Here is an 11,962-nt window from a genome sequence, read left to right as displayed (position 1 = left end):
CGGCGGCCGGGGTGTACGGAGCATGCACGGCGCGAAGCAGCGTCCCCCGGACGCGCACCCTGGCCAGTGGGTGCTCATTGCACCAGGTAACCCAGCGGCGCTCCGAGGTGGGAAAGGCTCTGCTGCAGCGCCGATCTCTCATTCTCCACTGCGCCCCGCTGACTGGCCCTGGCGGTGCTTGCCCGCATCGCGGCGGGGCTGGGCCGTCGCTCGGGCAGGAGTCGGGTGCCTTTCTCCGAGGGCTGGGGCAGGTCTCTGGGTTGCTGTGTGCAGCCAGCCCCAGACCTGGTGTGGTAAGGACGTTTTGAGACACAGCCTTTACACAAGGCCCTACAGAGTACCTCCCTTCTCCTCTCCGGGGGCCCTGTTTCCTCACTTGCATCTATGCGTTTTATTTTTGTGTGTCATTAGGGTTTTCCAGAGGTCAGTTCGCCCCTGATTTGCAAACAGCGTTGTGAGCCTTGGGGAGAGGAGCTGTAGAAGAGAGATCTTGTCACCGAGGTCCCTGATAGAGAATTGCCGTTGTCTCCCTGCTGCTGGCAGCCCATCTTGCTTCCATCTCCGTAGTCTATTCCTGCATTTTTTGATGGAAACAGTTTAGCGTTCTAAGCCTCAGCTTTAAAACAAACTCCTTGGAAACCTTAAGGCCTAAGCCAGGGTGAGATCTCAGCTCTTCCTCTCTATAGGCTAAAGAAGCAGACCTCCACATGGCAGCTCTGCAGATGCAATACACACAAGGCCTTAAACACTTAGGCTTAGTTTATCTCACTTAGCACTGAATAAATGGGAAGATGCCTTTCCCCTTTTACGTTTATTTCTGCCTAGTATCAGGTTTTAAAATTTTAAATTCACAGATCACAAAAGATTTTTGTGTTAAAGAGGATGAGTGAAATGGGATGTGCTCAAACTCCAAGACGTTAAGAGGAAGGAGGCATTTCATAAGTGCTTTTTTTAGTTTGAGTTCCTAAGGAAATACAACTTCCACAATTATCTGTGGGTCAGCTTTGTACCATGCCTATTTCTTACCCCGCCCGAAACTTTTGAGTGTTAATTTCAACCAAACCTGATAAAAAGGAGGAGCTCTTTGAAGCAATTTCATAAGCTTTGTGAAAATGTCTGCGATGATGTGAGAAATGCTATAAATGGCACCACTGAAAGAAAGGTATAGCAAGACCTTAGTTCAGCAAAGGCTGAAAACAAGGCAGGAGCTCAGACCTGAGACATGCATCCAAAAGAAGCCAGGCTTCTCTAGTTACATGAGAAACAGAAGCAACTGTTACAACTTCACTGATTCCTCTTCCTCTGATTTTAACTTTTCAATTCTACCTTTTGGTATCTGACTTGATGCCCAAGAAAGGAATTTGTAAGTGAGGAATTCCTTTTTTTAATATTGACTCTCTGCAGACTAGGATTTAAAGCTGAATCTTGTATCAGATGACTGGCTGTGCCAACAGATGTCCATACTGTGCAAATATTTACAAATATGCTTAACTTACACATGAGTAGTCAGTTCTGTGCACTAAGTTAAATTCTTCAGTAAGTGTTTGCAGGATTGGAGCCAGAGCTTGTAACTTTCATGAAGCCAGACAGTTTGTATTACCAATTATGCCAGCACAGCTCTGACAAAATTTATATAGTGCTCCAGACCTGTAAGAAAGTTTATTAAGCCTTAGTAGAACCTCAAAGCACATAGTGATTTTAAAAAAATTCTGTGGCTGATAATTTCAGAACTCCATGGCTGATGAGACTTGCCAATCATATGAATAGGACTGCTGAAATGAACTAGATTTAATGATTTTAGTTTGGTTTTAACAGTTTTTTCAGAAAAGAGATTTTTTTTAAGTTAACATCTATCACTTTTCAAAGTTTTGCATTTCTTAATTGCTTTGTTGAATGAATCTCAGAAGTTCTTCATTGGCCATTTAGCAGAATTTGTAGTAGGAAGACCTGATTACTTTTAGGAATGAAGATGGATGCGGTTGGATTTATAACAAAAAACTTTTTTCTTTGACTGTAAGATTTTATTCATATGGCAGTCCATATTTTCATAATACCCGCATGCCATTATGCTATATACATGCATAAAAACAACTGGTGTAAATAATTGCAGGATCTGGTTCTGGATGTGAGTTTAATACCATTTGTTAATAAGTCTACAAACACCTTCTAGGTGTAAATAGCCTATTTGTCTTCTTGTATCTGTGGCCATTATCCTGTGTGTGGTGGGAGGAAGGAGCAAGGTGTGTTTTAATGCTATGCAAGAAGCTCCAAAACTTTTCTTGTAATAAAGGCACTTTATAAGGTCCCGGTTTCAAGTGCTTAAGTTAGTTTGAACTACTCACCTGGGTAGTCTGCCTCCTAGAACAGCTTGTAATGTATACCATCCTACACAGCCTAATAGCATCTCCACTTGGATATATGCCATTCATCTTGCTTTGATTGTGACATCTTAAAAGTTCCTATATGGATGGAGATGGTGACTAGTTCTGCAAAGAGGCTAGATATCCTAGTCTAAAAAAGAATGAGGTCTGTCAGAAGTATAGAAGTAAAATAATGAGAACTGAAACTTACTTTCTTAAGTATCAGTATTTTTCAATCATTTAGACTGTTAGAGGTTCAACAGTAGCTTCCTAGAACAAGGCAAAGATATGGCTGGAGTTCTGAACGATGGTGCATGTGTTGCTCTCATTCCCTAGTTATTATGTCATTCTGAGAATCTGTCTGATTTTGCACAAGTCTCTGACTGTGGTTTTTGCTGCTTATGTGACATGTAGAAACATTTAACTGTGTAGAAAGCACATGTAAGAGAAAGGTGAGATTCTTTCTTCTTTGGACTTCAACTGACAACATCCGGTTGATATCTGGGACACAGCAGCTAAAAAGCAGGCAGATTTCATTTTCTAACTGCCATAGAAAGTGAGCAGAATATGCTTGTCTGCTTTAGTACTGAAGATTATAAAATTAGTAATAATTTCCTTGTTTCAGTACACATTTATATACTATGTTATATTGCATAGACAATAAATTGCTGCTCTGCTGTTTAGAGCATGTTTGATGAATGAGGAGATAAATTTCAATTTTGTTTCTGATTTCTTAATTTGTATATTGATCTCAGTGGCCTGGAAACAGCTCAGAAACAAGGAATCTTCTCTGTCAGGTAGAACTGCCCATGTTCTTTGTTGAAGTCGTGATTATGGCTACAGGAGTAATGCAGTTGGAGTGGTGGTTTTACCAATGATGTGTGTTATCCCAGCCCTCTTGAACTGTTCTAGAGGGCCAGACTCTGTCACTTTCTGTTGCAAGTGGTTAACACTATCATTATATTTCCAGTACTGTAAAACTTTGATTGTTAGTGTCCATCTCATGCCTACACATCATAGGACAGAGCTACAAACCACACAGCTCAGCAGGTATTTTGCATGGATTATAGAGGTGAGTGAAGGTGGGAAGGGGGAGCAGAGTTGCCTGAGCTGAGAGGCAGAGTTGATGTTCAGTGAGCAGGCCAATCACCCTGTGCTTCATTTCGGTCAGTCTTTGCCTACTTTCATTCTTTCCTATGGCATTCTTTCCTCGTTCACTGTTCTTATTAGCAGCCTGATGACAGTCTTTGCTCTCACCAGCCCTTTGCCACACCAAGACACTCAGGCTGTTTGGTATGGGAGAGTCACACAAGGGAAGCCTGAGTAGGAAGGGGAAAGGAGAGCCTCAGACAGTCATATCTGGGCTGGCTGGTAAGCAGCTTCTAGGTGAGGTAAGCAAATTTTACCTTTAGAAATGGTAGCCCACCCTTGTCCTGGTGAGAGCTCTTGTGATGGTGTTTCTGCTGATACTTATTTTTTTTCCATGGAGGCAGGATGATTTGATATGCCAATACAATCATCTTTTTGTTTTGTTTTTATAAGCATAATTGTTCCTATGTGTCGTGGTTTAACCACTGTGTTAGGGATTGAAACAGCAAAGGCAGGACAAAGGGGGAAGCCAGAAGTCAGGAGGAGAGAAGTTAGGAGGTGTTGGTCTGGTGGAGAAGGTAGGATGAGGAGAGGGTGGTAACCATGTTAATCACTCCTGAAAAGCTGGAAGCCGCTGGTGTACATTGTGCAGCCTTAGCATGGACATTTAGAGGAAGGTTGAGAAATGAATGAGAATAGTCAAGAGAGAAGACGATGAACAAACAGGAAGAGGGTAGATGGAGGGATTGGTCATGGAGGGAGGTGATGAGGACAGAAAACTTGGGCATGTGGGTAGGGGTAGAGCTGTGCATGCTGGGCTCGAAATAGAGTCAGCTCTTCGGGCAGTTTCTGCAGTTGCATATTAGCTATGGTGTGGATATACAGGCACCAGATTTGGCCTAGAGCAGACTCAGCTCAGCACTAACAGTTTATTAGTTCAAGTGCTGTGCCATGTTAACACATCTCTGCTATTTCCAGGACCAGTTTTGCAGTGCAGCTGCTTTCAGACAGTGTCTGAACTAATAAGTCCTGATGGACCCAAGCTGGCTCTGTGCAGACCCACTTGGGTGTTTCTGTGCTGTGCTCCACGTTCCAGGGGATTTTATTAGCTTGGCTGGATATCCAGATCTGAACTTTCTTTGTGCGGGGTAGTTGACGTCGATGGTTAAGAAGACCTTCCAAATCTGGAGTTCTGGAGGAATCACGGTACAGAGACACCAAAGTCCTAATAAGTCCTGAAGGACCCACATGGACTTCATTGGTGGGTGGCCAAGTTTCTAGATTATGTTTTTCTGCATTTCTTGTAGTAGCTGGATAATCAGGGATGTTCTATTACCCATGTGTCCGAGCCCCCCTTTACCCTTGAGAATGTAGAGCTTCCTATACAGGCTTCCTGTTGTATTAGTCTAGCTACTGAACAGGTACAAGGGAAAAAGAAGTAGCTCCTAAGGATTAAAACCTGGCCATCTCGCAGCCAGAAAGTTACTAATGATATGCTTTAGTAGAAGAGATTCTGTCTGTGTTTACTGAGTATTCATGTACATTTTTTTAAAATCCTACTACCTGAACCAATGAGATTTTTTTTTTTTATGTGCATATAGGAAATTTGTACTTGCTTTTTCAGTTGGGCCCATGGAATTACCATTTTTAATGTTTTCTCTGAAAATCGTCAGTACTAGAAATTATTTTCTAGACAGAGAAATAATACTGAGACCCCACATAATCGTAGGGTTCTAAGGGCAGGGGTCTGGAAAACCCTCAAATACTGCGATAAAGTCACTGTGCATGACATAGATGTTATCTGGGCTCTGTATAATAAATAAACATTCTTACATAATAGCTTCAAACTGGTCTTACCAATAGCAACCAAAATCACACTAGCTGCTTAACAGGATGGGTGTGAAGGGCAGTCTCTTTTCAGTACAATTTCTCAGGGATAGGTGTTATGTCAGAACTGGAACTATTTATATCCTTCACTGGTTTTAGCAAAGAGGTCAGGAATTTAAGGCAGTTTTCTAAGTCTGGTGTTCCAGTCTACACCTAAAGTTAAGACTGCTGTATTTAAGTTGTTCTGTGTTTGTCTGTATTAGGAAAAGAAGTAGGGGTTAGCTGCAAGCTGAAAATTATTTTCAACCTTTATTTTTCTGAACTAGACAAGTTTAGTTTGACTACATTTTTTTAGTCTGCTGTTTTCTTAAACAGTAAATTGATTAGCTTTTTTATTGTTTTATGGGAACTGCCATATGAATAGCACTGGAAGGATTGCAAGGGGGGAGGGAAATTTAACAATCCTATTATTTTTAGGAATTACTTATTTAAAAATAAAAGGAGCAGTTTCACATTAGACTTGGCAAGTTGTTTGAACAAATCTCATATATGCCAAAAGTCAGATGGAGGCAGAAATAAATGGACTGTGATGCCAAACCATAGGGCATCAGCACACATTAAATTAATCCTTCATTTTTTCAAATGAGACTAAGGAACTTTTGTCTCTGTGCAACAACAGAGGAAGCATTTGACTTGAAAATTTTGGGTCATATTGAGAGAAGATGTCATAGCAAAAGAAGCTGTGGAATACTTAATGCATAAAAGTAGTTTGCTTTAAAATCTGAAGTAAGCAGGTTTTATATTATTTTTTTTTCCATTCTCGCACCTTGCACTTAACACTTTGATACGTGCTTTTATTTTTAGCATTTAAAAAACAGTTCAATTTATCTGCTACAAAATAGACCTCTCTGCTGGGCTGTTAAAGAGCTTGATTCAGAAGTTGTAATGAATGTCAAAATTGAGCAGGATACTTGAATATTAATACTTACAGAATAATTTAGATAAAGAACTTGAAAATAGTGTTTACAATAAACAAATATGTTTTTTAACAGATGACTTAAAACATTAGAAAGATTATATAAAATATGTGCACATATTTATATACCTTTTTAATAAGGTGAATGTGAATACGCTTATTTTAGAAGTTAGCACTCTGTGGGCGTATTTTACTTAACCTCCCCCTAAATTGGCATTTGCATCTCCTGAACAAAGCCTTTTGCCTGCAGGTAATTTGCACCATTTCTTATATGTCATCTCTTAAAAGGCATACAGAGCTCAGCTGTGTATAAAGCAGATATAACTGGCAAGCTAAGGAGCCAGAAGGAAGCATAGCAAATAAAATAACTGAAAAGAGATGTTTTAATGTGTAACACCATCTCCTACTTCTGCTTTCTGCCATCTGGCTTGGAAGAGACCAACTTATGCCAACTTAGGCCTCTCTGCACATGGGAATAGGGCTGATTCAGCCAGTAATACAGCTTGCACCAGTGTTGACCCTATAAATATTGAGAAGGGAAGTCTGAAGTTTTTATCCTTTCAAGTGATAACCTGTTCTTGAACTTCTCAAGATTGACCTCTCCTTCATTCAGCTCAAACCCCTGCATGATCTGCCTAACATCTAGATTTCAGTAACGGATGAATTAGTACTGTCCGTTGCTGCCAGTGAGTCCATGAACATGTTTTGTTGGCCTAAAAATGTGCCAGCATAAGGAGAAGCCAAAAGATGCTCTCAGGCAGAAGTCTCTCAGGCAGAAGTCTTAATATTTAGCTGTATTGCATAGCTGTGTACTGGAGCAAAAGACCACTCAAACCATCTAGAAGCATTTCCATGTGAAGTTTTGCTCAAGATAGAAAACAGTGCCATTTTTAGATATCATTGTGTTTTATCGTAGGATTTTCAGGTGAAGTGGGAGCAAGAAAGACTTTAAGGGGTGTAAATGACGTCACATTAAACGTTATTTCCTTAGGGCACCAAATAACAAATGCTATGATTACCAGACTGATAACCATGGCAAAAGTCCCCTCACTGAAGCTAGTACTATGTATGGTCAAGGAGAGGGTAAGGTGGTGAGATAACATCAAATTAACATAGCTGCGTAACAACTAAGAAGATATTTCCAAAAATAAGTGTGTGCAAGTGCAAAGCCATACCTTATCTGTAAGCACCTGCAAAAGAGGCTGTTTGCAGAGGTAAATCGAGCTCTGTGCCATTTAGTACTCCCCTTAGAGTATTGTGAGCCAAGGAAGCAACAGTGTAGTCTTGTGGCCCATCTCTTGCTTTCCCACCTCTGTAAAGTCACACGCAATCTAGTTTTCTAATTAGCTGACACTGGTCAAAGACCCCAGTGTCACATATAGAGTAGGTTATATTCTATACCATCTGTTCCTGCCATGGGTCCTGTCCTTTTGTTCTGGTCATCGTGTAACCATATGGTGAGTGAGAATACCTTACTGATCTGGGTGAAAGTTAATACTTCTTTTTTGTGACTGGTTATTTCTCAGCTGGATCAGTGAACTGAGCTGACTTGCTGTGTGGCCATGAGATTGCTAGTTTTGATGGAAAGAAAGCAGCGGAGATGCGCAACAGGGAGGGAGCAGAGGTGGGGCCCTCAGGACTGCGCTTTCCAATGACCTGTGATCTTTCATCGTTTGAAGCCATTCATGAAACTGTATCTTCAGTCTGTGCATACCTGAATTCATTCCTTATGCTAATAGTTTATTACCTTGTAACAAACAAAAGTTTGAGTGATACAAAGTACTGGATTTATTAGTTAATTTTCAGTGGGCTTTTTTCAGGGCATGCTGCAGGACAGAGGACACAGGCACTGAATTAAACCCATTTACTTCAGGGTTGACTGATTCTAAAAAGAACATAAATAAAATGATTATTAGATCTAACATATCTGTACCCTTAGACTACATAGTTTAAGGTCTTCCATAAAATTTCCATTTAATGGGCTCCATCATAATGTCTCCATCTGACACACCTTTTGTGCATGGTTAGAAGTTAAGAAGGGAATGGAAAAGACTTGTGTAGGTGACGTATGGTTTAATATCTGTTTTTAAATGAAATCTTAACTTTATATTTCCAGACTTTTAAATAATCCCGTTTTTTTGCAGGGTGATGGTGGTAGGGAAATTTGTGCTCTCAGAGGATTTTTTCCTCTTACGCAATTGACAGATATTTACAGCCTTTTTGCTTGCTTGGCTGGCAGCTTTTTGCATGGGAATTCCATATAACTTGATATTAGTCTGTTATATATAGTATTCTATAAGCAATTTAAAAAAAAAAAAAAAGGTGAATAGACCTTGCATCATCCATAACAGTTTCATAGATCTTAGTAGGAGTTTTATGTTCTTTTCCAATTTATTCATGTTGCTGTACCAACTAACACTTGTTTTTAATGGCCAGATTCATTAGTGCCTCATATCTGTCCATTGTGGAAGAAATTATTTCCAGAAATCCTTTGACAGCTGGTTCATTTTCACTTTGTTCTGTTTATATATTTTATAGAGTTTGCCTGGTTGTATGTCTGACCTCCATGAAATATGATAGGCTTTTCTCCTTTTCTGTAATGGAAAGCTTCATTTAAGCTTTTATAGTCTCTTTCGCTCAGCTTCAGGATTCTGAGGTTCCGTCTGTAGACTCCAGTACAGCTGATGGATATATCACCCACACTTTTAGATGGACTTCCTGTGATTTGATTAATAGTGAATAAACAGTAGACTATAATTTAAGCAAAGTAGACATACTTATCAGCCCAGTGTTGGCATTTAATTGTCCTGCATTATGCTTACCTCAGAACTCCCTCCTCTGGTATAGCTGTAGCAGTACTGCATCCGGATTCATTCTGCGTTGCTGGAGGTGTCTGTAAGCTCAATGGAGACAGAGGCATGTACTTGCAGGGGATGATACAGGTGCGTTTAGGCTTTAGGTGGGTTCAGCTGCCTCCTGGAAGTGCCTGTCATCTGCCTTCCCTGGCAATTTAGAGAGTGGCTTGCTAATTGAGATGCCTCCTCGGGACAGGATTGAGCCTCTCTGTTACCCTTGTATCAGTTTTTTGTATCCTTGTAGTGAATGTTGTCCTAAGAAAATAGCATGCTGTACTGGCACATCTGTTAGTAAGCTGACCTGTACTGACTGTGTGTTACCTGCAGCTTACACCTGCAAGACAGTTGATAGGGAGTATAATATTCAGTCAGAAAGGTCTTACCTCTCTCACTTGTTATTCTTGTAGATGAACAAGTTTCTCAGGGCTGAGCTATGGAGACTGTTGTAGTAAGTGTAGTGGCAATCATCTGATGTTTTCCTTTAGGGTTTAACAAAAAAGCTCTTCCTGTAATGTCCCTTTTGTCTGCTTATTTTCTGTAAGATTATTTCTTATCTGGATGTGAGTCTTAAAAAAAAAAAACCAACCAACTAGTTTAACTCTTAATTTTACTAGAAAATTGCTACCGTACTGCTTTTTAAGAAGTCTTTATTTATTTAGCTATAAGAGATCCTTGCCCAAATACAAGGACTGATAAATGTAATGACATTAAAGAAATCCACTTACCTTTCCTGGCTAAAGGCCAGAACACACACAAGTTAGGTTTGGACACCTAACTTCAAAAATCCCTTGCTAAGCATTTTCCTAGTCATGAAGTGTTGAAATTCAGGTAAATAGGGCCTTCTTCACCCTTAAGGCCAAATTAATATTGCATCCAGTTTTCCAAGCAGGCATTCTCCCAATTGCCTCTTTTTATCTGCCAACTTGACATCTAGTAGAGCCAATCTGTAACAAAAATATACTTCAGATGCCCCGGAAAAATGGAGTGGGGTATTGCCTACATTTTGGGGAGACTGAAGGTAAAAGAAACTTGGAGAAACCACTTTTGCCTTTGCCCACTCCTCCCTTCTTGTGTGCGCGCGCACGTGCATGTCCCTTCTGGTAAACCATCTTCTGCAGCTGTGTGGAAAATGTGACGCATACTCTGATCCCATCAGCACGAGATACTGGGACTGAAGGCTGCAACTCAGACTGTTTGTTAGGGTATGATCTCTGTCTGCAACTCAGACTGTTCGTTAGGGTATGATTACTGCTGTCCTCTGTGCAGTGATGAACCCCACGGAGCTTGAGGAGGACGAAAGAACTAAATGGGCAGAGCTGTGCTTCTCTTCACATGGGGAAGAGCTACTGGCTGAGCCGAGGCGGCTGCAGGGCCGGCCTGCGTATACAAAGGGGCAGAGCAGAGGGTGCTGAGCCCAGGATAGCATGAGGCAGGCCTTAGTGATGGAGGGTGGTTATCTGGGTTGGGAAGGCAGAGGACTGATGGGGAAAAGATGGGACACTATCCCTTGGGTTTGTTACACTGAGTGTTCCCTACGTGCGGGTGTCTCCTAGGCTTAGCAGGGATAGATAAATTCAGTGTGTTACTAGAAGGTTAGGAAAAGAACATATCAACTAAATAAAGATGTGAACTTCATTAAAAACAGCTACATTAGGAAGGATTGTCTACTTAATAGTTCATGTTATACAAGATGCAACTTAGGGCTCAGCTGGACTCATTCCCAGTGTTCATAAATCTATGCATGAAGAAAGCAGAGCAAGTGAGCGCTAAAAGTTCCTTTGGGGTTCTTTTTTTTGTTTTGCTTTTTGTTTTAAATTTTGAAACTCACATTTAGTGTGTATATTTTAACATGTTCATGTGAAACACATCAAAGTAAACACATGCAGTGTGTTTCTTTCACTGTCATTAATCACTGTAGTGTTTTAAAAAGTAACAAAAAATACACTAATGTTAAACTGTGGTCAAGAATTGAAATATACGCAGCTCTAGAAATTTGAAGTTTGCCTTTGCCAGGACAAATGTAGCTTGACAACCATGTGTGTTTATGTATCAGCATATGAAGCAAGTCTGGTTAGCAAATACGGACTTTTTCCATTAAAAAACCCTCAACTTATATTGAAACTTTTTAAAGCACTTTTTCAAGCCACCTGAAGACTCAGCTAAAAATTCAGGGGAAGAAAATGACTGTAAATTCTCCGAACCACTCTGAGAACTATTATCCTCCAATATTTTATCACAAAACTCACTTGCTTTTTAAGCCCTGCTTATGTCTTTGTCTGGGCGATTTCTGTCTGTGACACAACTGAATAACCAGGAGTGGATGTGAAGATGAGGGTTATTTGGGGCTTTTTTTGCCACTGAGGTGCTAGTGAACAGCCTGTGAGAAGTCCACCTGTCCTTTCCAGGTGTGTTGGGGATAGGCTTTCAACCAGAGTGGAGGACACCTGGTTTTGGTTGTACTTGAGGTTCCTACTTCCCTGTTTTCCATAGAAAAGAACCGTGCTATCTCCCTCTCCGCAAACCTCCTGGATGCTACTGAAAGGGGAAGGACGATGTGGCACTTCTGTTCCTCCCAACAGCCTCCCTTGTGAATAGCTGTGCAGCCCGCCTCTGCTGCTCCTCTCTGCTTTCCTCAGCAGCACCATAACGCAAATGTCAGCCTGATCCCTGTCAGTCCATTCTCTGGGGTCTGGATACTGGTTATGTATGTGAAATGCTTCAGTAATTTTCCTTGCTCTGACGAATGCCTATGTGAAAGGAACTGGGACAGAACTGGCAGTGTGCAACCTAAGAAAGGTGATACTGTCATGTTGCTCTTCACTCAGATGTGGGAAGTTGTTTTCATAAATATAATT

The 11,962-nt window shown here is 40.8% G+C and overlaps 1 protein-coding gene across 3 annotated transcripts in view; it reads left to right on the top strand.

The window, feature by feature from the left end:
* The first annotated feature begins 6 nt into the window (after positions 1-6).
* The window catches only part of RNASEH2B (ribonuclease H2, subunit B), a 43,785-nt gene continuing 31,829 nt past the window's right edge, over positions 7-11,962 (top strand). For all 3 annotated transcript variants that reach the window (XM_009319947.1, XM_009319946.1, XM_009319945.1), the window contains exon 1: positions 7-86. In XM_009319947.1, the coding sequence (XP_009318222.1) occupies positions 23-86 (64 nt within the window). In that variant the 5' untranslated portion in view covers positions 7-22. The remainder of the gene's footprint in view (positions 87-11,962) is intronic.

This window comes from Pygoscelis adeliae, unplaced genomic scaffold (genome assembly GCF_000699105.1).
Source record: "Pygoscelis adeliae isolate BGI_AS28 unplaced genomic scaffold, ASM69910v1 Scaffold32, whole genome shotgun sequence".
Taxonomy (NCBI): domain Eukaryota; kingdom Metazoa; phylum Chordata; class Aves; order Sphenisciformes; family Spheniscidae; genus Pygoscelis; species Pygoscelis adeliae.
Note: the sequence above shows the minus strand (reverse complement) of the source record. Positions and strands in the feature narration are given on the sequence as shown.